This window comes from Falco punctatus, assembly GCF_963210335.1.
Source record: "Falco punctatus genome assembly, chromosome: 3".
NCBI classification, from domain to species: Eukaryota; Metazoa; Chordata; class Aves; order Falconiformes; family Falconidae; genus Falco; species Falco punctatus.
In genome coordinates this window covers 98,646,384-98,673,146 of record NC_137582.1, presented here as the reverse complement: position 1 = coordinate 98,673,146, position 26,763 = coordinate 98,646,384, and the positions used below count along the sequence as shown (strand labels likewise).

Sequence of the window (26,763 nt, the reverse complement as noted above, 5' to 3'; positions counted from 1 at the left end):
TGCGGGGACACGAGCGGACTTCTGCAGCCGGGGGCTGAGTGGGGAAGGGAAGGTGCAGGTCGTAGAGGGAGGTCAAGATGACTGCAGAACACCCGAATTGCTTATCGGCCTGGGAGTCTGGCACTCTAAGAAATGGCTTTCACAGCAGCGTGAGGAACTCCTTCGCTCATACCGACGTAACTCAGCATAAACACTAAGGCTGAGCACAGAGAACGTAAAACAGGGCAGATGTGTCCTTCCTTGCCCTCCCTGCATGTGTCCACACGTATCCATACACACACTTGTCCTCGGTCACCTTTGGGCTGCTGGGAGCAGGACAGCAGATCTGTCAAGGTATAGTGAGTCAGAGAGCAGCCAGGCTAAACACTCTTCCTGGGATTGTTCATCTGCCAGGACCTAGCAGGAAGGGAAGATAATTGACATCCAGTTTATCTTTAGCTATAATTAGATGTTCTCATATATTAAAAGTATCTTTAAAGAAATTTAGTAGATGATTTCAAGATGAAAATAAGGCTTAGTGCACTTCAGAATCTACATGTTTCGCCTTTCAAACGCATGTTAGACTGAGGGGAGTAGCCCATTAGTCCTGTCTTGAGTTTTACAGTAAATTATCTCAGATGCATTGGCAGAAGATTAGAAGACTAAAAAAAAACCCCAACAACCTTTTAAAAATCACATTTTTCATACTCATTAAACACGAGGGCATGACATGTGTTTTTTGATCTACTGAAATTACTGTCAAAAAATGCTGACATAGTCCTGACACTTGAACCAATGGATATAAAATTGTGGTTACAACTCTGGTAAAAATTTACAGCTAGCCAAGAAAACAAAAAATCAGTGTTTATATAAACTTACAAGAGAGGCAAGTTCCCTATGGAGTCCTGTCTTTGCTAATGTAAACAACACTCAGCATAACGTGACTATGTTGGTTCACGCTAGTCTTCCAACTGGATTTCTTCTTGCTGGTTCTACTGGACCACTATTCCAAATCCTAAATTCTCTGGTGGTCAAAAACATCTTTATAATTTCTATCCTAAATGTATGTATGGCAAGTCTATGTCCTTTACCTTAAATAATTCTTTCCTTTCTCTTGTGTCTGCTGCTAATATAGTACCCTTGAGAACATGCCCAGGCTCAGCCTAGCTTCTGTTTTCATTTGTTAGGCTAAATAAATCACATTTCTGAACATCTTAGCAGCCCATCTCCAGCATGCTTACAGTTTGAATTGGTCCTTCTGGAACACCAGCAAACAGAATTCTTTTTGTCTTGCCGTCATGAGGTTACTTCTTAACAGCATTATCTTTGTATCTTCAAGTTAGATTATGTGGAATTTTAAGCCAAGATCTATTAGTTCTATTGTGTTTCTTTTGCCTACAAAGTCTGTTATACAGTTATTACCAAAGAAAGCTGCCAAGCTAGTCTGGCACAATCTATCTACTCACGGTAAAACTATACTTCTTTTCATGCGATTTTCCTTTTACATCCCCAAGTATTCTTTCCTTTGTGTTATCTGAAAAGTCCCCCATCCTACTGGAGGTAGCAATGCACAGTAAATTAAATTGAATGTACTAGGGAAAAAGCTCAGAGAATCATAATTGTCATACAGATCAAGTGTGGCTTCTTCAGTCTGACTAGTTGACTAACATTGATCACACACGAAAAAGAATCAAATCAAGATTCTGGCAACAGCTTATGTCAACCCACTGCATCAGCACAAGAAACAGTGTCTATGTAACACCTAGCTGTTCTTGGCCGCGTTCATCAATCTCCGTCACAAATGCTAGGTACATATTTGATGAGCAGTTTCATTGATCCGAGCTCTACGGTAGCAGAGACCACAAATAAAAAAACCAACCCACATACAGGTCTCTCGGGACAAGGTTTAAATAGAGCGAATCTATTATGCTGGCTAGCTAGGGACTCATTACTGAATTCACCATTCTTTGCCTTTGGAAAGGCTAGAATCCATTCTGGGAGAAAAGCCCTTCAGCCCTCGGGATCCCAGCAAAAGATTAGAGTCTCTTTTTATCATTCAACAGTCCTATTTCATCCCCACTGCAGAAAAGATTATGCCAAGGGCCATTGTTTCCTATCCTCAGGCAGGCTGAGGCTGTGATCTCTTCTGAAAGGGCAGAACGTAGAGCTCACAGCCCTGGTAGGAACTGCAACGGAAAATAGGCAGGAACCACCTCTCTGCTCTTAAAAGCTGGATTTCCCGGTATTATTATGCCAGCAGGAGCTGGAATTCGGAGGACTCATCCGAGTGTGGGGCAGAGCAAGGCACAAAGGCTGGCGCTGCCCCCCTCCCCAAGCCGTGCAGAAGAAGGGAGCGAGGAGCTCCCAGATATCTTTCCCAGCAATGGAACTGCTGTACTCTGCACGCAAGGGTCTGAGGCTGACATAATGCTTCCATATCATCTCTGAACACGGGAACTTCGGCACAGACCCGTGAAACCATCCTTGCCTACACAGCTGCTGTCCAAAATTGCCTCGTAACTTAGCAACTAACTTGCTACCTGCTATCACTCATAGGCCTTCTTTAACATCACCATTTCTTGAGCTTTTCCCTTTCATTATGTGCCTGTATTTCCAGTATTCCCCCCCCCTTGAAGCAGTGCTTCAAGAAGCAACTCACTTTTCTTGGTTTTGGCCCTTTTTTGACTAGCTCTTTAATCTCTCCACAGTAATTCTGTCTCACGACCATCCCCATGGCTCATTCCTAGGCTCATCACCGCATCACATAGCCCACCTGTTACTTCAGGAAGGGTAATTAGCAGGGAACAATCGCCCTTTGGTAGTTTGCAATTGGGACTCGAAGTACGATAGAGCAACACAGATAAAAGATCTAAAAACCAACCAACCCCCACCACACACATTTCCATTACAGTTTTCACACCAAGCCAAACGCAGCTTACAGAAAACTTCACATATTTGCAGCGAAGTGTTTCATCTCAAGACAATAGAAAAGCGCACAGAATAAGCCTCCATTTTCTGGATTAACGCACCACGACCCCCAGTTCAAGGAACAGCAGCTACACAGGCGGCAAAGGCAGTTAAACAGCCGTCCGGCTGCTGCTAGGGTTTGTCCAAGCGCAGAGAGGAACTGCGTGCCTCCACCTTCATTTATGGACCGAAGGATCTGCCTTTGCTTATGTTTTCTTTCACTGTTGCTACAGTCTTATCTATTCGCTATCTGAGCTATTTAGACAGCACACAGACTTCTAGCACCTTGCAATCCCCGCTGCCCCCCCTCCCCCCATTTTTATCTGTTTATACATGATCCTGTGGCTTGTTTTATTTGGAGATATTTGAGTACCTCTGAGTCTTGTGGTTTTGCTGCGTGCGGTGATGTACTAACAACGTACAGAAATATTTAAATTGCTACTTGAAATACAATTTGTACAAAAACTTAAACAAGCATCAATCAGAAGACTGGATCATGAAACGTTCGTATAAATAAACCTTTAACTTCAGTGAACAAGTAAAGGCTTGCAAGAGAGCCTTTGGTCATATTTTAATGCACTAAGCACTGCTTCATTAAGAAATACATTAAATCCCTCATTAAGAACAAACTGAAAATCAACCCCTCCCTCCTCCAAATCTCTCTACAATCTGAGGGGGGGGGGGGGAAGAAAGCTTAAAAACAACATTGAAACTACAAATGACATATAAAAGAATCAAAAATGTATTCATTAAATGACACACTGAATATCTGAAGTTAGGAACTGCAAAGGAAAATGAGCTAGGAGTGCCCAAGTACAGAACCATGCTTTTTTTTTTTTTCCTCTTAGGTAACAGCAGAAAAAGAGAATACCTTTCAAAACACTGGCATTTAAGTAAATGGGGATGAGGTTTCTATTAAACATTTACCTTCCACAGTGAGCATGTTTTTACTTTGTTAGCTGATGACTACCACTGTTTATCAAAGAGGATTAGCTTCCTTAGATGTTCCCAACCCCCCAGTTAACTGCACTTTATGAATCATCGATTTTATAACTTGGCAGGTGTGGTCCGATACCTTAGGGCAAACTGGGACCCTGTTTCGAACAAGGTAAGCTAACTGCTTAACAGCTGAGTGGACAACGTGTTGTTACATTTCCTTAAGTCTTGGATGCATTTTTACTGAACACCAAAAAGAGAGCAGTATCTTCACATCGCTTTTTTGAGAGCTGTGGTCATGGGCATCCCCAAATCAGATTATTAAAAATGAAACAACTCACACAGAGTAGCATGCTGCAATGCACAGACTGGAAGGTGGTTAGGAGAATAAAAAATAATAATAAACTCAGAAGCTTCTACAGTGGGATCTGGGCAGGCTGGGCCGATGGGCCGAGGCCACTCGTAGGAGGTTCAACACAGCTCCGTGCCGGGTCCCACACCCGGGTGACACCCACCCCCCGCAGCGCTGCGGGCTGGGGGCAGGGGGCTGGGAAGTGCCCGGCGGGGAAGGGCCTGGGGGGGGCCGGTCAGCAGGTGGCTGGGCATGAGCCCCCAGCGTGCCCAGGTGGCCAAGGGGGCCAGCAGCACCCTGGCTGGTGTCAGCAATAGTGTGGCCAGCAGGACCCGGGCAGTGCCCGTCCCCTGTGCTGGGCACTGGTGAGGCCGCACCTTGAGCCCTGGGCTCAGCTCTGGCCCCTCACTGCAGGGGGGCACTGAGGGGCTGGAGCGTGACCAGAGCGGGGCAGGGGCTGGGGCAGGGGCTGGGGGAACCGGGGGCTTCAGCCTGGAGAGGAGGGGGCTCGGGGGGGACCTTATGGCTCTCTACAACTCCCTGCAAGGAGGCTGCAGGAGGTGGGGGTCGGTCTCCTCTCCCAGGTAACAAGCAACAGGACAAGAGGGAACGGCCTCAAGCTGTGCCAGGGGAGGTTTAGATTGGGGATCAGGAAAAATTCCTTCACCAAAAGGGCTGTCAAGCTCTGCAGAGGCTGCCCACGGAGGGTACTCAAATATCTCTGAATAAACCATCCCCGGGGGTATTTAAAAGACCCATCAGACGGGGCGCTTAGGGACAGGGTTAACGGTTGGACTCTGTGATCTTAAAGGTATTCTCCAACCTAAACAATTCTATATTTTTGAAAAAAAAAATTGATTTTTAAACAAAGCTCCATTTTAGAGGAAACAATAACACTAAGATCCCTGCAAGAATTTTCCTATGGACTTTTGGAACCGTGAGTCTTATTTTGCACTTTTCTCCTCTAACTTCCATAGAATTTCAGCTGCCTCCTAAAAGCTTCCCAGACCCCAGTACATGTGAACAGTACTGCAGCGTAACACGTGAGACAAGGCAACGAACTACATCAAAGAAAAAAAACTGAATGAAAATGTACAACCCGCATGCAGCATCCACACAAGACACACTCAGCCTCATCTGTGCATCATCAGTGGTTAATTTTTTTAGTATAGGCTCAGGCCTGCCGCTTTATTTTGTCTTAAAAGCTCAGTGAAGGTCTCAGCAGCTCAGACAAGGTGGTGGTTAGTGCCTTGGCCAAGCTGGCGTCTAAGGAACACAAGGGAACTCAGCATGTAAATCACAAGGCATTTTAACTGACTTCTTTGAAAGCCGTGATATAAAAGATTATCAAAATCTCCAGCCACTATCTGGATCTGGCTGTGGTAAGTGTAGTCTTTAAAGGGAGCTTGTGAAGTGGCCTTTGTATTTCTTCATTTCTTGTATCACTGGGAGAACTTTGTCAATATATAATGCTTAGCATACCTTGCCACAAGAAAACAACCTGAGTAAAGACAGAAGAGTGACTCAAAGTGACATTAGTTACTGTGGACAAAAAAAAATAAATCAAAAAATGACATATTTAATAGCTGCCTATTCACAGAGTAACATGTGTTGCTGACAATCCTACGTAAGACACCTATAAGATTTCTAACAATGGAGAAAGACCACAGCATGCTGGAGATTAAAAGCATAAACTGTATAAATTCTGTTTTCCCTTCATGGTGAGAAACCCGCCCTGCTTCCCTTCGCACCCCTTGCCAAGGTAACTATTACTCACCCTATCAGTTCTGCAGCAAACCCTGGAGCCCTGCAGACAAGCGTGATTTGACCACATTCAGTTGCCTGCTCTAAGTATACTGTTATTATAGTGATGTACCATACAGTTCTGTTCAAAGTTCTCACAGAACATGTGTTGCTTACCCACAGGAAAAACAAAACAAACAAAAAACCCCCAACACACCACCCCTCCTCTTTTTCCACTCTACATTTTTACTTATGCAACAAGAAGAGACTATTCATGAGTAGCGTTAGTCATGACTCGAATCAAGCTGATATCGTTTCAGAATACAACGGGAAACCTAATGAACCTCTAAGAGTTTGATAGGGTGTGTATCGCAACGGCAAAGGGAGGTAGGGTATTTGAAGTATTACAACACATTGATGTGCCTCACTATGGGGATAAACACTGGCCCAAGACTGATTATTTGCTGCAATATCTTTTACTCATTTCCAGTATTTTCTTTTTGATACCAGCTGGGCATCCTCCCAAGAAAATTGGAATCTTCTTTCTTGGAATGGACAGGTTTCAAAGGAACACTATGCAAACACTGCTATCTTTCCTCTATGATCTTTATCTAGTTACAAAACTGCTTGTTAAGGACAGGAGGCAACTGCTCTGATGTAGAATTTAAGTGTAAAACATCACTGCTGCTTTAAAATGTTCGGCAATAGGGTAAAAAGTGGTTTAAACCAAAGGAAGCTTTCCTAACAAAGACACAGCAGACCCTCTATCTCCAAGACTGTATGCATTTGCTTCTGATTAAAACAACCCCCAATATTCCAGCCACATCTTTGATTGTAAATTAATTCTATTTAGGGACTGAAGGAAATCAATTGCTTATAAAGAAAGCTTTACTCAAAACAAAACACCACTCAACCCCCAACAAAAAGCCCTATAAATTCAAATACATAGAACTAAAGGGGAAAATAATTAAAACGAAAACATAGTTGTCAAACTAATAAATAATTACTGAAAAAACTTCCAAATACATTAAAATATTAAAAAAGTAATTAATTTTACAGTGTACTTACTCCTTGAAAAAAGACTTTGCATAGCAGTTTTGTTAATATTGAATTGTCCCGTGAGCTCTGATCATTTTAGAAATCATAATAAAGACAGTTTACTTGATTCCTGGAAACTCAGTGGGAGATGCCAAACTAAGTTTTACTCACGTTATCATTAATTCAAAGGAACTAATCACACGGATTTAGCTAACTTTGCTGATTAAAAAAATACCACACGCAAAAAACCTCACCAGTGTTCCTGTGCAAGGTCTACAGCTGGTATGAAGAGGAAGAAGAGAAAGCCTATGAAGCAGTACGACTCAATATCTAGAAGATACAAGCACACCTTTCTCCAGGGTCAACAGGAACCATTACTAGTTGCATGGAGCTTGGATTTCACCATTTAGGAAAACGTCAGTTAAGTGAATATTCACAACTAGAAGAAGGCTTATTCTAGTAAACCAAAACATTTGTGGTTAGAAAAATTTGAAGATTTCATACCTACATTAAAAACGTTTTCATTTGTCAGCTCACGGTTTTAAGTACAACTCCACAATGTTCTGGGAAATGAACGATGCCATCAATGCTTCAATAGAGAAAGGGCTAGGCAGCATGTGATTTGACTGTAATAAAATACTTGAAACAATTTAGTTAATAAATACCAGTAAAAAGGAGACTGCTCCCTTACAGATTTTTACTGAAAACAAGAGGGAAAGCCAGACAGAAAAGCAGTTAAAATCAGTATACTCCCACTAACATATTACAAGTAATACAGGGTTGGGTAGTGGAGGGGATTGGTTGTTTTTTGTTTTTTGTTTTTTTTTTTTTTTTTTTTTTTTAAATCCTCTGGATCTCAATTTGTTCTGCAAAACAGAAAAAGCCTTCAGAGCAACTTAGGTTTTCAGCAAATGCAATGATTCTCAATCTGCTTCCTGAAAGGAAACAAATCCCTGAAGAACCTCCTGGGTCTGCTGTGTGAGCGTGGAAGTTCACAGGGAAAACTCACAACTAGTTTTAGCAGAGGCAGACACTACTCTTACATGCTGTCACTAGATGGGCTGTTCCTGAAAGCGTCAGAGCTGGGGCTTAGCATTAGCTGCATCCTCTGTTCTTACAAACTAACCTAAAGAGAGAGCCTGAGAGATTAAACTAAATGCTAGAATAAAATTTTTCTTTTGTACTTTTTTTCCCCTGTCAGGCAGGAAGCAAACAGATAAATTTATGAATCAAGGGGGAGCTACTGCAAGTTTTCACAGGTAAAGTGTTTTTACAGTAACAGTCACATTTATTTTTCACTTCCATCTTTTGAAAGAGCTCTGGCAGTTAAAAATCAAAATACAAAGTCAGAGAACTGAAAAGTATTTCTGTAAATTTCAAACTGCTACTGATTCACATTAGAGACAATATACAGCACAATACAGAGTCTTACAGAAAAGAATTTGGAGAATTGCTATTGATGAATTTAGTGATCATCTGACATAACTGTTGCTTTTCAAGAGCTATTTAGTAGTACATCCCAATGTACTTGCTTCTCACCTGTACCAAAAGGCTCATTCTTTGAGTTTAAATCTCTTTTGAAAGAATTTGTGTCTGGAAATATATGGAGGGGTCTTCTGCTTTTTTGGAATGCTAATAAATGTAGTACACATGATGAGACCATGTTCGAAAGATGGCTAAACTGATCTTTAAAATCAGAGGAAACTGGAGAAAATCTTGCATTTATGCATACAGAAGTAACAAGCTTTTACACTTGAAGATTTTATGGGCTAAGAAATAATAATTACGCTCTATTATAGCATCCTTTTCCTGAATGACATATTAACTTTATTCCTTGTTTAGAACACTCACCAAGAAGTGCTGGTTTGCCTGACACTTGCTAATTCCAGGACATACTGCTCTATAATCTTTCACTTCCTCCTTCCACCTGCCATAAAAAGAATTTTTTTGCATAGTATCTGTTTTTCACAGCATAGACCCTGTATTAAGATTAGTTCTAAATAGTTATTTTAGCAACTGTTTATCAGATGCTCAGGCATATGGGCAAAGATGTACAGATTACACAGACATATAGAATTATCTGTCCTGGGAAGGCAAGAACCAACACTGAAGTCATTCCAAACAAATCACTGCTTGTCTAATTTGAGAAAGTGTCAAGTCCTCTAAGTTAGTACAAAAAATATTTTTTTAAACAAAAAAAGTGAAGATCTTGAATACAGATTCATTCAATTTAGAGGGGCTGTTAAGTTAGTTTGTAATAAGTTTTCCTTACATTTGACTGTTCTTTCCTCTTCAGTGTGTTAGAGGGGCTGTCAACTTTGCTAATTCTTAGCTTAAAAGAAATCCTATTAGCAGTGACTTACCTTCAAACAAAGAGACTAAATTCAAATTAAAAAGTTGCATTTATAATGAAAACTCAGCATATTCTATGAAATATTCAAAATTCTTTATTTCAGGCCAGTATTGTTACAGGCATCCATCTCTTCTTCCTCCGCACTTGCATATGATCAAAGCTGGCACTCCCAACCACCAAAAAACTTCAATGGTTATTACCGTGCAGGCACGAAGTAGCCAAACAGCTTTACTTTCATTAAGCAAAGCCATGATTGTGCTCTACCAGCATTTATTACCAGTGCATAGATTGTTCTCTCCTCCTAAGAGCAAACAAGAAAGAGGAATTTCCCTTAACTGAAGGAACACAGATGGCAGCTCTGCTACTAAAGCAGTCATTTCATCCGTGGAAGAATGATAGTATCTGGACACAACCGCTTACTGGTTCACATCGGCTTACTCAGAACTGCATTAAACATCCTTGCAGTCTCCATTACTGCTTTCGTTATCATAATCACTACCAAAGTTCCACAATTGAAGAACCAACAGGATTTTTAAAAAGTAAAACAATTAAAAAAAAACCTAGAAGGCTCTTGGTATTGCAGTACCCTCACCTAAAACCCTGCTTCCTAACCATGATTTAAAATCTCTTTTCTTTCCAGAAACATCAATTCCCCACCATCAAGAAGGTAGCACCAGAGACACTTCGTATCACTTAACCATAAGTTAATACAACTAGTGTATTGTACTACATTTCAAACTTCCAGTTACAGTGGTAAAGTTAACAATTAGCAAATGGAATGAGTATGAGATACTTACATGTCCCAAAAGCAAGCTAGTCACAAAAACCCTCTACAAATATATTACAAACAAAGCTAGCAGCAAACACTGCTATCATTACACATACTCTTTCATGAAACATGACTGATTGGACAGCCATCTGGAGAACAAGCTGATAACTATGTTATAAAAATAGCAAAACAAGTATTTGATCATAGTAACTGTATGAAGTGTTAGGAGGGAAGTAAGCACGGTTCAGTTAACACAAATTCTACTTATACAAGAGTGCCTCCAAGCCACAAAACACGTAGTTTCAGTTTTACATTAATCAAGACTTCCGTCTGCTACATGCAACTGACCCCGGCAAGCATGTCTGAATAGGCAACGGAACACAATTCCATAGATTCTTCTCTACAGGATGCAGCCCCATAGGATTGGCAGGAATGCCCGTCTTTGCTTGTATGACACTTTGTAGCAGCAAGATGTACTGCAGTTCAGAGTGGAGAGAATTGGCAAAAACGCATATACCATGCTTTCATCAGAGGTAAGTTTCAAAATATGCACGGTAAGTGTACAGTTTGTCTCTAGGCACATCTTTGGTTACATTCTCAATACAGTCTGCTTTACAAAAAAAATAATAAATAAAACAGTCAACACTTGGCTAAAGTCCAGGCAAAGATAAAACTTTTTTTTTTTCTTTTTCAGAAACCAAGTCCCTCTAAATTGACGATTTATTATATCCATAACCGATAAAATCCCAGTGCTACAGTAAGGCACGTAAATACTGAACCTGAAAGAAAATAAAAATGAGGAAGGAAATGGAGACATTAAATCATTAGCTCTTGGAACATTTCTTCAGAAAGCTATGTACACATCTTACTACAATACTAGAACTATAACCACCACCCCTTCCCCATGTTAAGAAAGTAAGATTTTGATTCATAACAAACAATTTCAACATGGAGGGGCACAAAATTGACAAATAAGAAAAAAAAAGAAAAAGAATGCAGGAAAACTGGTCTGGAAAACTATCAAAAGGACGAAAGAAACCCTTAGCTGCTTACATTCCAAAAAAGATCAAACGGCAAGTTACAACTGTAAAGTGAGGAAGCAAGTAACAGGATTATTAAATCACTGTCAAGTATTCAGCAAACAAAGAAATGAAAGCTATCTTTAACAAGGGTTATCAGTTTGAGATTTTTTAAATTTCCATTTAAATGAAATTAACTTTTAAATCAACACAAAATAGTTATGCCACTGTTTGCAACAGGAGCACTTCAAACACAATACAAATTATTATTTTTTTCTCTCCCATGCAGAGTTCAACGTGTTGTTGAGTAGGGATGGTGGGGAAAAGAACTTCCTCTCATTTTAATAAAGCACCTTTTATTTTCCAGTAATGGTTCTCTCTAAAGGATATGCCTGAATAGACGTGATTGTACTTGTGACAAAATGCATCGTGAAAGAATAATCAGAAAATCTAAACCAGAATAATAATTTTCTACTGCAAACCTGCTCATTCAATAGCACTGCATACTCAGTAGCAAAATGTCAAAATATTAAAGTTACCCAGGGCAATAATGTAGGCGCACACACATAGTACTTTTGTAATGCACATGCCTGAAAAATGGGAGTTTAGAGAATACATGGCACTGAACAGCCAGAAAAGCTGAAATGTTCCATTTTGCACACAGCCCTCCATCAGACAGATGAAGAAATCCTAACATGCATGCAGCAGGCTGCTTTTATAAATTAAGTCAGGCACAGAACTTTTTGGCCCTTGTTAACAGGCTATCTTTTAGATTTCTTATATACATCATTATTACAGCATAAAGCAGGGGAAAAAACCCCAAGTCATACAGCCACAGCCCATGCAAAATCAAGTCGCATATCATAGGAAACTTTGCCTCAGTTAAGTACACAAATAAGGCTGCTAATCTTGACTGAGACTATTTCAGGTATTTTTTTTAATCTGGGTCTTTATGAATACAGTCAATCGAGAGTTTGCCAAGTATTTAACAACATTTAACAGTTTCACTGTCAGAGACAACCATCAGATTCCTTACCTGCCAAGTACTTAATATTATCAAGCTTGTGCGATTCCAGCATTGTTTTCAGATCTGCAACTTCTGTGTCTATTTTTCTGTCTGTCTGCGTCAGAGCTCGATCTTGTTGTGCGTGCTAAAAACCAAAGCAACAAAACGATGCTATTTGCATAGTCTTGAGTTTATGTATAAGTTTAACCCATCCCTTCAAGCTGTATTTTTGGTTCCTCCTTAAATGTATTTACTTTGCATTCAAAGAGAACAAGTTCCTTCCTAGCTGATTATATTCAAGGAATTGAGTAATCTGGTGAAATCAGGGAATTTAGATGATTACATGTTACTTAACATGTAATCTAGCAAGTGGCAGAACTGTATGACTTTCTTATCTCAATCTAGCAGCATAAATATTAGCTTCAGTCTGTCTTTCAGCCCACCGATATTAAAGTCACTGCTCAACTGTAAGAGCTATTGAGAAGTCTAAGAGCTTCTTGTGACAAAAACATACCAGAGCATAAAGATTTATGGATCATTAGAAAAACTGAGAAATGGTCTTCTGATTTAAAAAGCATGTCTTCATCTTATAATGAGTTCTACCACAAAACCAGCTACAAATTCAGAATCTGATTATGACAAAAGACAGGACTTCTGTAAAAAAAAAAAAGGGATATAATTATTACTCAGAAAAGACTGAAAGATCAAACTTGCAAAACCTAGAACAGCTGCCGAGTTGCTGATATTTTCAAATCAGCAGTACCGAAACACTGTGAAATCAGTTAATGATTTACTGCTAGACTTCTTCCTCGGGATAAGTGCCTATACTACAGGAAGGAAACAAAAGGAAGAGGAAATGCTTAGTAAAACACTCCTCTAGAATGAAGCCAAATGAATCTAGCAATGTGTTTCCGTCTCACTGAACACGGGGGTGGAGGTGGGGATAAATTAATTTTACATTAAGAATTGAATTCTATCTAGAGAAAATACTACATGCACAAAGTTTCTTTGAAACAAAGTCACTACTGAACATTTTATATATACACATGCAGAGGGTCCAATCATGTGTGTATATATATATATATAAAATATACCCTTTTTTATTATGTAGACACTTCAGTTACCTGTACCAGTATGAAAATACCCTGGGAAATAATAAAGCACAATGACATTTTGTACATTAAAGTGCCTAAAGACATGAAAAATTCCAAAAAGAATACCAGGTCAATAACACAAATACAAAAAGATTTGCTGTGTAATAATCAGCTACCAAGTTCTTACCAATTCCACTATTTCTGTCCTCATTTCAAGTAGTTTTCTTTCATTAAGTGAGTACTAGAGGGGAGGGGGACAAAAAAGGAAGAAAAAAGAGAGATAAACAAGATATTGTCATTAAACATTCCCTGCCCTTAAAAGCATGTTTCTTTGTTTCCAAGTTCTGTAGAAAACTGAACCTGAACAAGATCATTGTCTAACACTTAGGAGACAGTACTGTAGGATAATTGTCCTTTGGAAAAGCACAATTTAGACAGGTGTTCATCCACACTCCTCTGAACTGTACGGCACAAGTCCATCAGACACTCATCTTCTGCAAAAACTGTATCTATTAATAAGTAGCTGGAAGAAAGGTTGGCCAATTTGCCTTTCAGAAGAGCAAAGCTCTACGATTCTGAACAGTTAACTCTGGAACAGTTAACTAATCGATTGAGGATATACATGCACAAATAAGACTGAACCATTTACCTTCTTCAGGAAAGGGAGTACAGATTTAAAACATTGTATCAAACTTGGCTAACAGAAATGTTTAGCCAGCACTGCACCTGCTCACCACTTGTTTGTTCTGACCATCATGTCATGATACATTTGTTAAATATAGAACATTTGTATCTCATGTTAAGCCATTTGTAGAACATCAGAAGTTGTGGTTTATTTTTAAGTCACAGCTATTTGGGTTCAAGGAAAGTTAAATCCAAATTAAAGAAGAATACCTTTAAGGCAGGTTACCTTTTTGACACACGAACAGGCATGATTTACCTTGACATCTACAATGGCTCCTGTCCTACTACTGGAGCAATTAAGTTATTGATAGAGAGATGCTAACCCACCAGTCTATAGTGGGGAGTATTAAGGTCACCAGGCACCCAATCTCACAATCCTCCGTTACACAGCAATCACCTCATCTGCTGACATTCCCATGTGGAAAGTCACTTCATTTTTCCTCCATTCTGGAAGCTTATTCCACTTCAGTAGTAAACTCAGATTAATCTACATAAATGCTTCAGCATTGAAAAACCCTCCTTAAAGATCTGAAGCTCTCTTGGGACTTTTGACTGATCGAAATATGAAGTTAAGAGACAGCAGGATGCTACAAATGTATAAAATGACATAGTAAAAGACAAATAACAGTATGTCTACAATTAGCAGCAGCTAGTGACTGTTTCATTAAACGAGGAGAGGTATACCAAAAAAATTCAACATTGTATATAAATAGACATTTTTATAAGCGGCAAGATGGCAGAATATTTATAAAAGAATCTAATTAAAATTATGTTTCAGGTGAAATCTCATTGCAGATTTTGGACCTCACATTAATAAACGGATACTATCAAAAGAACCATGACATTTTAAATAAACAATTTTATGTACTGAAACAGTTTGTCTATTTTACTTTTAAATGATACTGTTAGCCAAAAAACATATTTTCTGAATAATTTATATTCTACAAGCTCTTTAAACTTAGATTTAAGACAGTGAACTACATCTCTACAAAAAGACTACTTTCACTGCAATGTATCACCACACATCTGTAATAACACCAATGAATTGAAAAAGGAGGGAAGACAAGGTTAAGCTTCCCCCCTGAAATCCAGCAGGGAGATTCCCCCTTAAGTCCATGTTTTTCACAGTGCAGAGAAAATCCAGTTTGGCAGATGCATCTTGAGGTTTTTAACAGCAAGCTTAGAGACACCGTGATGCATGAACACATGAAAATATATATGGAATTTTGTACCCTACTTCAAGTTTTTAAATCACATCTGTATCACTGCAGATATAAAACATAAACAGATGTGCATTAAGCAACACAGGATTCTCCAAAAAATGTAAAGTGGAATCAAATAATTAAAAAATAAAGCATTTAGAGATTGAAACATTAAAGACTGACCACATCAGTGTTAAATTAAGAAATTCTCCTTCAGTACTTACTTCAAGCAAAACTGAAGGATAAGGACATTTTACTTAGTGCTTCAAGTTAAATCAGTTTAACCTTAGGACATTTCTCTTCTGAGTAGTAACTTAGTAAGAAAACAGAGCACTGTACCAAATACTAGGAAGAAAATTAACTCTATGCCAGCCAAAACAAGGTCACAAAGTAACCTTTAACTACCCTAAGTTTTACCTTCAGAAAGTTAGACATCAGCCTCAAGTCACATTACAATTGCAGTAAATATGATAATGATGCTCTGCCTACTATAGAAAATACTGGATTACATCTCTCCCCCAGCCCAGCATATATACTACAACTGCTCCCCATTCATCTGCCTTCTTCCTTTTCTGCTTGTACACGGCAGAGATGGCAACTAAAGTGGGGGAGTGGGGGGAAGAAACTAGAAATTTTCATAGAAACTATGAAATTATAGTTGCACAACAGACTGCAAAGTTGGTCAGCTTTTGCTGACTTTTCGCACAGTTTGCTTTTTGTTGGAGGCAGTCAAAACAATGTAGTGTTCTGCACAACCGAGTCCAGATTCCAGGATCCTACGTAAATACACAAGAAAACACTAGTGCTGAATTTATCACTGGTGAAATGTTTTAAAATAGATTTTGTATGCCTGAAGCATTGCGAAGCTTATCATTTACACAGTTAATACATTCCATGTGATGATTTTTTAAAACATTAGCATGTAGTATTAACATTTAAATGAGAATTCTACCTGCTCAAATTGTACTTTATTCAAGCATCTACCATGGGATAACAGACTGTTAGTCATAATAAATCACTGACACAGCTGTTACCTAAACTAATTATTGTGAAAAACGTCAAGGGGCACACACAGAAGGTAAGTGATATCTACTTGAACAGTTCTTATTGCCTAGACTGGAGATAAATATTATGTGTTCATTACACACCTGTGAAAAAGGACCAAATAAGAAATAATATTAATAGAAAAATATCATTAAAAGATCTTTCAATTTAGAATATGCAATGTCTTTGAGAACCTAAAAGCTATTAAAAAAATATCTATGGGAACAGAACTCTAGATAGAGTGTTATATATAATGCAAAAACTTGTTAATCTTCTAATTCTTCATCTGTGTTATTCTAATTTAAGATCACATTGATTCAGTTCTATCAGATATTTCAAAGTTCAAAACAATCTGAACCAGTATCAGTTCCAAATAAAAGAAAATTGTAACTGTTTTCACAATAGGTACTTCCTGACAAACTAGCTACGCTATAAATTCTTTAGCTATAGGCAAATGAATCATCTTCAGTGATGACACATTTAATAAATATGTAAGTTTAATCAGGTGTGAAAAGAGACATATACTAATAACATAGAAAACCTCTAGGCAGCTAGTCAGCATGTTTAGATTAAATACAAATACCTGATATATTTAAGTGTAATATGTTAATCCTGATATTAAACCAACATCAAAACAGATAGACATACAAAACCAAACATGGCACCTTGTACTATAGCAGCATAAGGATGAGTAACTTGGATTACTACCACCTTGAAGCTGAATGATACTATAGATAAGTATGAAAATGCTCTTTGGTAAGATGCTCTTACACAAATTTGGAGAGGACTCCATGTAGAGATGTTTCTAGAAGAAAGTAGCTAAAACTTACCAATTCTTTTACTCTGCTCTTCTCTAGGTTTAGGTTTAACTTGTTATCTGCACGAACTTTGGTAATTTCATCCTAATGGGAAAAAAAAGATAGAGCAGCATGCATGACTTTCTATTTAAGCACGAGCAGAAAGAATTAGACAAATATATTGTGCCTTTCTTTACATATCTCAGGAATGAATCTTCTCTCTAATTAGTGTACATAATTTTCAAAAGTGTAAGTATTCCTAAAATACTGAAGAATTGGATCTCAGAATCAAAATCTAACAATTGATTTTAAAATCAGAACACTGAGAACAGCACTTAATTGAGAGCATATCCTTCTATAAATGCTGGGAATGTTTCCTATACCCCGTAACTCTCTCTGATTTCTAGAAATCCAAGGTCTAGGTACCCCTATAAGTTGGACTTGCTCCACAAAGCAACCTGAATCCTCAAAATAACTTCAAAAGGAGTTTCTAACCTTCCAGTGTAAAAAAAGCGTTCAGAAAAAGCTATAGGTATTTTAGAAGTCACAAGATGTTTATTATATTTTTTAAAAACCTAACTTTTCAAAACTACCCTAAGTTGCAGACTTCCATTTTATTTCATCAGTGACTGCGATTCCTGCTTTTCTCAGTGACAGCTGCCATTTTAATGCAACCTCCTGGCAGGAATTCCAGCCAGCTGACAGTTTGTCATGCGGCAAACTGCTGATCAGATGAATGTGTGGGAGAAGCAAAAGATTGCTGATGTTCTGGGAGTTTCTAGTATTAAAACCAAGTAAGCATCTCTCAAGTAGGCCAATGTCAACTAGTCAAGAGTTCATTAAGTTAGTATGGACAATAATCAGACTCAATTTCTATGTTTGAATTTTTGAACTGGTTTATGATTTAGATGTCATTACAACACGATACATTACAGTTTAATCAATCAAAAATTAGAAATAATTTTTTCTTAAACTTCTACAACATTGCATCTTTTTGTCTTTTAAAGGAAAATGTACAAGCAAACATAAAATAACTTGCCCTTGTGAGAATTACATTTACAGCTTAAAGTTAAATTTAAGACATCTAGCTTTTAAGAAAAGATTACTCAGACCCTTGATGCTCTACCAGTGGATTATACTAACTCATTAATATGCAACTAAAACTACAAAATAAGTTACAATTCAAAAATTAGATGCCAAAAGTATTTTTAAATGGTATTATGAAAACAGAGCTGTATTAAGCACTTCATAATACAGTACTAAACATGCAGGATTAGCCTTGAGAAATTTATATTCTCCTTTTTAAGAGGACAATACAAAAAGACATTGATGAGAACAGGAAAGAAATGGCAAGGAGGCAGTAGGCTGAGTTTGGCCACATGGACAGCTAGCTCAAGTCCAACAGTCTGACAGTTTCACAGACAAATCCTAGGGAAGGAAGAGCGTTCCATCCTTCCACCTAAGAAGGACATTTCAGCAGGAAACAGTAGTTCTCAAATAAGATGTCCATACTCCCTAAAAGCAGTTAATGTTCCTAGTTTCCAATCATAATCACTCTTGCAAGACTGTTTGTTTCTGTGTAAAGGCTGCTTTTGACTCCACACCCATTGAAATAACAGATTTTAAGATGTTTCTTAAGGTAGAAGGGTATTTGGAGTGCTATTCCAGCCAAACAAACGAAGAACAGAAACACAGCACTGATGCTTAAACCTAGTAAGAATAAGAATCTGCATAACAATTAACAGAGTACATTTTCTACAGAGAGTCTGTTTTCTTGTAATGGTTATTTGGTTATATGGTCCCAAACTTTGTGGTCTAAAGCAGCCATTTAAAAGCTATTGTAAATTTTGGACAGCTAACAGGTAAGTCTTCAAAACACAGCACCAAACCCACAACCAAAACTCAAACCAATTAGCAATTCTAAAAGCATGCTGCACGTTTACATGTAACAGGCAGCCCTAAAAGCAGAACTCGACTCAGCCTTAACCATGACATGGCAGCTGCTTTCTGAAACTGCATTAAGGACACATAAGTGAAAAAAAAAAGTACACATGGAATTGTCTTTGTTGCAGCTCACAGTATACCATCAACTGCAATTTCAGTATCCTGTGTATCACAATTAAGTACAGCTTTTACAATTGTTATTTTTTATTTTCAAAGCAAACTAAACAGGTGTCAATTCTTAATTCTGTTGGTACCGTATCTTACCATGACTTGCTTCTTTATCTGCTGGAGTTCAAGTTTTATTTTCTGAAAGAGCAGAAAAAAATTGTGCACTTTATTACTGTACATAAACCCACGTAATCTAGAAACACTGATGAATTTGCATGATCAATAACAATGTCTATAATGCATAATGTGAAAAAAGGCAAACCAAGCGTGGTTTAACTATGACCTTGGTACACGTACAGGTATGTGCGTATACACACGTTTACTCAGTACTGTGCATTTCCAAACAGCACAAGACAGAAGCCAGTGATGTCCCACAGCAGTAAAAATGGCCAACAGCATAGGATGGCATTAACAAGAGTAAAAGCAGCAGGCTGAAGGAAGTGATTATTCCCCATGTTCAGCACTTGCGAGCCTGCACTGAGTGCTGTGTCCAGTTTTAGGCTCCCTGGTAAAAGACAGACGTTGACAGACTGGAGCAAGTCCAGTGGAGGGTCATCAAGATGACAGGGGGCCAAAGCACACTATGTTGGGGACGGGCAGTGAGGAGGACAGAGAGCTGGGTTTCTTCAGCTTTAAAAGATGGCTAAATGGCAATCATACTGCAGCCTGCAATCACCTAACGTTCTCTAAAGGTCCTTTCTAATCCAAATTTTTTCTATTACTTTATCTCTTTCAAAAGATACATGGAACAGGTAGAGCTGTAGCATCTTCTATCATGGAGATCATCCAGTCCAATCCCCTGCTCAAAGCAGGGGCAACTAGAGCAGGTTGCTCAGGGCCATGTCCAGTTGGGGTTTGAGTATCTCCAGGACAGGGACTCCACAGCCTCTCTGGGTATCCTATTCCAGTGCTCTACCACCTTTACAATAAAAAGGGTTTTCTTATGTTTAAACAGAATTTCCTGCATTTTGATCTGTGTCAATTTCCTATTGTTCTGCCACTGGACAACACTGGAAAGAGCCTGTCTCTTCTTTATACCCTCTCTTCAATATGTGAATACATTGATGAAATCCCCTGAGCCTTCTCTTCTCCAGGCTAAGCACTGCCAGCTCTCACAGGCTTTCCTCATAGGTCAGATGCTCCAGTCACTTACTTGTCATCTTGTTGGACAGTTTGTTGACTCTGTCTAGCACGTCCATGCCCCCTTGCACTGGAGAGCCCAGAACTAGACCAAACACTCCCAATGAAGTCTTACCAGTGCCAAGCAGAGGAGAAGGATCACCTCCCTTGACCCACTGTCAGCCCCCCTAACACAGCCCAGGAGGCTGTTGGCCACCTTTGCCACAAGGGTTCATCACTGGCTCGTGGTCAACTTGGTGCCCACCAGGACGCTCAGGGCCCCTTCTGCAGAGTTGCTTTCCAGCTGGTCACCCCCAGCCTGTCCCAGTGCATGGCACTATCCCTCCCCAGGGGCAGGACTTGCCATTTGTATTTGTGCCACTTCAGGAGATTCCTGTCAGCCCATTTCCCCGGCCTGCTGATGTCCCTCTGAATGGCAGCACAACTGCCTGGTGTATCAGCCACTGCTCCCAGTTTGAATCATCTGCAGACTTGCTGAGGGTTCACTCCGCCCCACCAACAAGGTCATTAATGAAGGTGTTAAACCATACTGGCCCCAGAGCCAACCCCTTGGGTATGAGACTTTTTTTACACCATGGGAAAAAATAAGCAAGTGCTAGAGTAGCACTTTCCAAAATAGTGATTTTTACCTCATTTTCTGAACGAAGTGCTGAAAATTCACTTTTTTCCAAAATAATCATGTCCTTTTTCACGCCACCAATATGGGACATTACTTGCTGAAGTGCAATTTCCTTTAAAAGAACAAAGAAAAAACTCAGAAGATGTTAACAACTATAATGCTTTTTCTCATCTGTGCCTACAAATATGACAGGTTATTTTGGTACCCCAAAAGTTTTAATTCAGGAATTTCAGATTGAGTATCTGAGTTTCAGAAAGCAAGATAAATCAAGGAACGGTGGCAAAATAAGCAAGTTGGCCACGTTTGACAAAATTAGCAGACCAGAATAATTCAGTTAATAGCCTAGGAAATAGTTTCTTCCAAGTCTTCAAATTCTTAAGGTAGCACCGGCATTAGGGAGAGAAGAGGTGTCCCTGAGCTAAGCGAGGAAACCCTGCTTTCAGACCTAAACTCCTCAGCGCAACCATACTGGTTTGTAGTTACCTCCTTTGTTACCTCACCCTGCAAGAGGGCTCACTCTGCTTTGCTACTCAGAATCACGCACTATACTTACACTTTTAATTGCTCTGCTCAGCCTGTTACACTGAACTGACAGACGACAAACAAGAATGCTCTGCAATTTTCAAGGACGGAAAAGTCTGGAGACATTGTTCTAGCTCCTACACGATCCACACATGCCAACAGGGACTGCCTTTTCTCTTCTCTGAAGATCTCCTTCTAATAAGTAGTCCCTTGGTTTTGATTCTGGACTAAGAACCCTACAAATCTGACACAGCCACTCAGGAAATGCTACTCTAACTTGCAACATTTTATTTCCAAGCGGCATCTGGAGGAGCCTCACCAGGTAGCCTGGCCACAAGACTGAAAAAACGGGGTCAGTGTACTGCACACATTACAAAAAGTCTACAGAAAGAGTACTGCCATGGACACCTCTTCTCTTACTCTCAGAGGTCTCCAATCTTGCTTTTGTTCTCTCTTCAATGAACTCAGAAAACAGAGAACAGAATCTTCTACATTCCTTCTCTTCCTGATGTCTATACACACACACACACACACACTTATTTTTCCATAAGGTTTTATCTAACCAGTGCAAAACTATCTTTTTCATACCCAACTATGGCCTAATGGTAATAACTACATCCAGAACGTTCCAAACCTTATTCCAATTCTTCATTCTCTTTTGGCACAAGACCTTATGCAAAAAGACTACAAGGAAGTACAGGTTTATCATGTTGCCCAAAATTCATGGCATGCACACCTCCTGAGCTGCTTTATCTTAGCATGCCATACAAACCTGCACGTTTAAATCTTAATGGCAAAAAGTCACCTAAGGGTCAAATCTGAGTCTCAGAAAACATCTACCATCAGTAGCAGCATTGAATTCAGTACAAAACGAAGGAAAACTTGTTTACTTTCATTCAAAAAGGCTGAGCACAGAAGGATGTTGAGATTGCTTATTGCAGACTGCTTACTTAAAATACAACCAACCGTGGGAGAAAGGGTCCCTTTAGTGTTGCATTCCCTGACAGACTGTGGAACAAATTCAGCACAGGAGGAGGAAGCACTCACATGTCTTCTTAGCCTGGAATCTAAAAGCTAGGAATGATGGGCTGGAACCTCCCTAGATGGAAGGCGGTGCAAAATCCAGGTATCCCACTTCTCAATGAGATGTTGTACTGCCAAGACTATTATATTACCAAGACAGCAGCTGCTGTTTTCTCATGTTTTAAGACAGCAGCCTTGTTACTACGAAATAACTTAAAGCTTGTGCTCAGAAGGTGAGGAGTTGGGGCTGTAAAGCCCAGCCTCACGGAGCAGCCGAAGAGGTTGCATGCTTCTTGTCAGCACTATCTCACGAGCTTATGTGGCAGGGAATCCAGCATAGCAGATATTGTGAAAGCCATTCAAAGATGCTCAAGTTCCACATGCAGTGAATCATGTCTTACTCTGAATTGCAGTTTCATTTCTGAAGTCAGATGCCTAACAGCTCAACATGACAATATTCAACACTGTCATGTCCAATTCCTTAGATGGATTTACCGTTGTATGAGTTGACAAAGGGCCATCACCCATCCCCACCCCCCCCAAAAAAATGACAAAAAAAAGAAAAAACACAGCCAGTATTAGAACACGCCTTGCCTCCAGACCCAATTATTCATCAAAGCAATCATTCCCTCACAAGTTGAAGCTAACAATCCAGTTCACTTGTACACCATTTCTTGGTAGCCAGGAAGGATCTCTGCAGATATTCAGCATTGTCAGTCAACCTCCAAGCAAGTTTTCTTCACTTCCTCCCACCAAAACGTACATGCTGGGTAGGTTTAGAGGATACCACAAACAATGTATGCATCAAAGGAAAAGGAGATAGACTTCTATATTAGCATACAAACTATACACTTTCCTACATCTTATCAGTGTATACAACTACACCAATTATGCCCTAAAAACATCATATAAAAAAAAAATTCAGCTCAATTCTGACACAATATGAATGTCATTGTGACATGAAGAGATAAATAGAAAGGTACCATATAACAGGGTAGTAACAGAAGGAATCTGTACTTCCTTGTTACAAGTCCACAAAAGAATAAGTAGGAGCTGTAACTATTCAAAACCATGTATTGAATACCTCCTATGTCTGTCTAAAAGCCTTCTAAGTGATTCTATTTCACACTATAATATGGCTGAAACGAAAAAGCTACCTGTGGTTTGCATACCAGCTCACAGCACCTAAATCTCAAGGTCCACCACAACACAAATATTTGATGAAGTCAAGACAAATTTAACTAGCCAACAGATACACACAGGGATGTTTGTTCTTCATGTTCGCACTTCTAAAATATTGCATCTAATAAATAATAACTAGCAACATATATTTCATTAGCAGGCATACAATGTTTTGATTTACTTTAGGCCCATTGTTGTCTCTGATCTAACCTGCTGTACTTTGGTGACCATGTCCTTGTAAATCATATCCAGGTTGGTGTTCATAATTTCCACTAATGCAGATACAATGACCTCCGACTGCCGAGTTGTGAACCCTAAGCAAAACAAAATGCAACAACATTCAGAAAAAGATCTTAATCTGAACAGTTTACAGAAACGCCACTTGCTATACTCAGTGCCAAGTTGAAATGAATGTCAGTTTATGAAAGACAGTAAAACACTCCTCTTGATCCAGCACTAACAAAAGAACACAACTAGTCAGTACATCCAAGTTCCTCCACCTCACAATTATGTTTGTGACATAGTATAGCTGCTTCTGTAGCACAGCACTATTACAATTATCAGCAGGATAAATGCTGGAAATTATCTAGAAGTATTCTGGAATGTCATGTGTCACATATGGTTATTTCTATGAGCAAGAATTCTCACCTGAAAAGCAGACACTTAATTTCATTATACTTTGAATCTTCCAGTACCACTGAAGATGTGCAAAACTCAGCAGTTGAAAAAAGCTAACTGCTCTGATTTTAGGCCTACGAGCCTCTGAGTCCCTATTAGAAACTTTTTAAATTGAATATATTGCGAACTATGGTAAAACATTGTCACCAGAAATACTCTCAACTTCTTCACTTTCAAAATGTAGAAGCAAAAATTCCATGAACAAGATTTGATCATTATGAGAAGAAACACTCGGAAAAGCATGATTGTTTCAAACTAACTAGCAGTTGGCACATACGGGGTCTGAGAGTGAGACGCTTTCAATAGCTGAGCTAGTGCAATAGTTTGCCACCACCAAAGGGAAGAAGAGATACCCCTCTCTCCTTATCCCTCATGCCCAGGGCTCATTCAACTAGCATCTCAGACTACCAATCCAGCAAAAGAGCTGGCGACTTTTCTGAGAATTAGGTTGGCCCATGGAAAGAGAGAAAAGCCATGTGGCAGGGGAAAGAGAGCAGACACTCTCCTTTTCAGGGATGGAGAGCTGTTAAAAGCCAATATAGCCGTACAGAACTTCACCTTAGAATACCTTCCCCACCTCAGCAACATTAGTGTGAACCCAAAATAATCTATTCCCTTATGTTTTAGCATAAAAGCAGCCATATTTCATATAGTATTCTACGATCTATCCTAGAAGCTGCATTTTACATAGTATTCTGCATTCAATCCTATTGTATTACATTGTTATATATTCAGGGTGTTATATACTAAATATGTAGGAATCCAATTAATACATTTTAAACCACTACCTTGAAAACTCTGTTTCTTACTCCAAATTCTTAAAATTTCTTTTTAGCATTTTAATTACCATTAGAATAACACATTATTCCAATCAAAGTTATATAAGTTCACTGTTTCCTTTTGGAAGTAGAAACCCCCCTACATGTTCTTATCCAGTGTATATAAAAATATATCCGTAAAACTGAAGCTGTAACATCACACATCAAAGAGAAGTAACAGACTTTGTAAACTAAAACAACACTCATAAAATCCCATTTAAAAAAGCCACCTGTTTCCAGCAAATTACCATTTTCTTCCAAGAGGCATACCAGCGCATGAGTGTCAAAAAAAAGCTTCCTATTTCCCAGTAAGGAAATATTCCCTTTGCTTTGTAAAGACGATGATGCAGAGATGCTTACATCTGAAAAAAAAAGAGATGAAAAAAATGTAAGTTACTTTTAAGAAAGAATAATTAATCAAATTGTTTGCTTTCCTGGAATTTCCTTACTACCCCAAATACTTTTTATTTATGACAAAATTTTAGATTGTGCGTCGAGATTAACACAGCTTGCTTCAAACTGAAAAGGTATCGAACGAACAAGCGCAAGAGCTTGAAAACAGAATACGCTACTGCTGTACTTGTGAAACGCTCTCCAAGAGGATGTCCTGGAAAAACCCCACCAAGTGTCAGGGTCTGGAAACTTGTTCCTTTACCATCGCCAGCACAACCGGTGGAAGCTGTGAGCACTTCCAAGCTTTGCAGACTAAACTCACAGGCTCTTTCCATTCACTGTTAAAAACACAAACCTTTGTCGGTTGCCTTTCTGACAAAAATCACTCACAAACTGCCATTTAACATTTTTACAGAAAATATTTTCAACGCTGAATGCAAACCTAAGCCAGCGTAGTTTCCACTGGGACACTCACATAACCCAGCTGGCGGGAAGAACACAAGCTGGAACGTGAGGTAAATCGTCAGGAGGCCAAACTCTCTGTCCCGAAAGACGTTATATTTTCAGACATATATTTTATTTTAGCCGTATCTATAACCATGAATATATATTTAAGACGTATATTTTAAGACAACTGGACAAAAGACACGGCTATGCCCTAGCTGCCTTACAGACCAATAAAAAACAGCCAATTTAGCCTTCGAGGGAGAAAACCCCTTCCCCTAACCGCCGCTACGGGCAGCCTCCACCGCTGCCGCGGAGGGCGGCGGTGCCCTGCAGACCCCCGGCTCCCCCAGCCTCGATAACTCCCCACCCCGCCCCCCCGCTCTCCTCACCCCGCTCCCCGCAGCGGCTCTCCCTGCCGGCCCCGCCGCCGCGCCTCCCCCACCCCGCGCTGCCGGTAACGGCGGCCCCGGGGCCCCGCGGCGCGGCCGGGCGCTGCCAGTCGCTGAGGCGGCGGCGCGCGGGGGAGGGGGCCGCGCGGCCGTCACGTGAGGCGGCGGCGACGGGCGGGAGGGCGCCGTCCGCGCAGCGCGACCGCAGCAGCAGCAGCGCCCGCCTTCCACCGCTCACTGCCGCGGCCGCCTGGCCCCTGGCCATAGCCGCGCCGCCCGGTCCCGACGACGGATAGAGGGGAGGAAGGAGGGGAACGGCTGCTGCCGCGCCCGCCGCTACAAGGAGGACGCCATCGCTGAGCACGGGCCGCCCCGGCGCTTCACTTCCGCCGCGCGCCGTGTCTCACTTCCGCCTCCGGCACGTGGCGAAACAGGCGGGTGGCGCCGCCAGCGGCCG

At 40.0% G+C, this 26,763-nt stretch overlaps 2 protein-coding genes across 5 annotated transcripts in view; both read right to left on the bottom strand.

The window, feature by feature from the left end:
- The window catches only part of MCUR1 (mitochondrial calcium uniporter regulator 1), a 45,188-nt gene extending 18,486 nt beyond the window's left edge, over window positions 1-26,702 (bottom strand). For 2 of the 4 annotated variants that reach the window (XR_013926846.1, XM_080379783.1), the window contains exons 1-8: window positions 26,307-26,702; window positions 25,326-25,439; window positions 23,792-23,895; window positions 20,865-20,966; window positions 19,192-19,233; window positions 17,017-17,088; window positions 13,444-13,497; window positions 12,193-12,307 (exon numbers count right to left, since the gene is read on the bottom strand). Coding sequence is in view for 3 of the 4 variants with exons in the window: in XM_080379783.1 (XP_080235909.1) it covers window positions 12,193-12,307; window positions 13,444-13,497; window positions 17,017-17,088; window positions 19,192-19,233; window positions 20,865-20,966; window positions 23,792-23,895; window positions 25,326-25,439; window positions 26,307-26,571 (868 nt within the window). In the remaining variant the exon portion in view is untranslated. Of the gene's footprint in view, window positions 1-9,439; window positions 10,917-12,192; window positions 12,308-13,443; window positions 13,498-17,016; window positions 17,089-19,191; window positions 19,234-20,864; window positions 20,967-23,791; window positions 23,896-25,325; window positions 25,440-25,657; window positions 25,896-26,306 lie in introns of those variants that run through there. The other 2 variants (XM_080379782.1, XM_080379784.1) reach the window with 2 other exon arrangements.
- Window positions 1-26,763, bottom strand: part of RNF182 (ring finger protein 182) — a 279,878-nt gene that overhangs the window by 180,053 nt on the left and 73,062 nt on the right. The window lies entirely within an intron of this gene.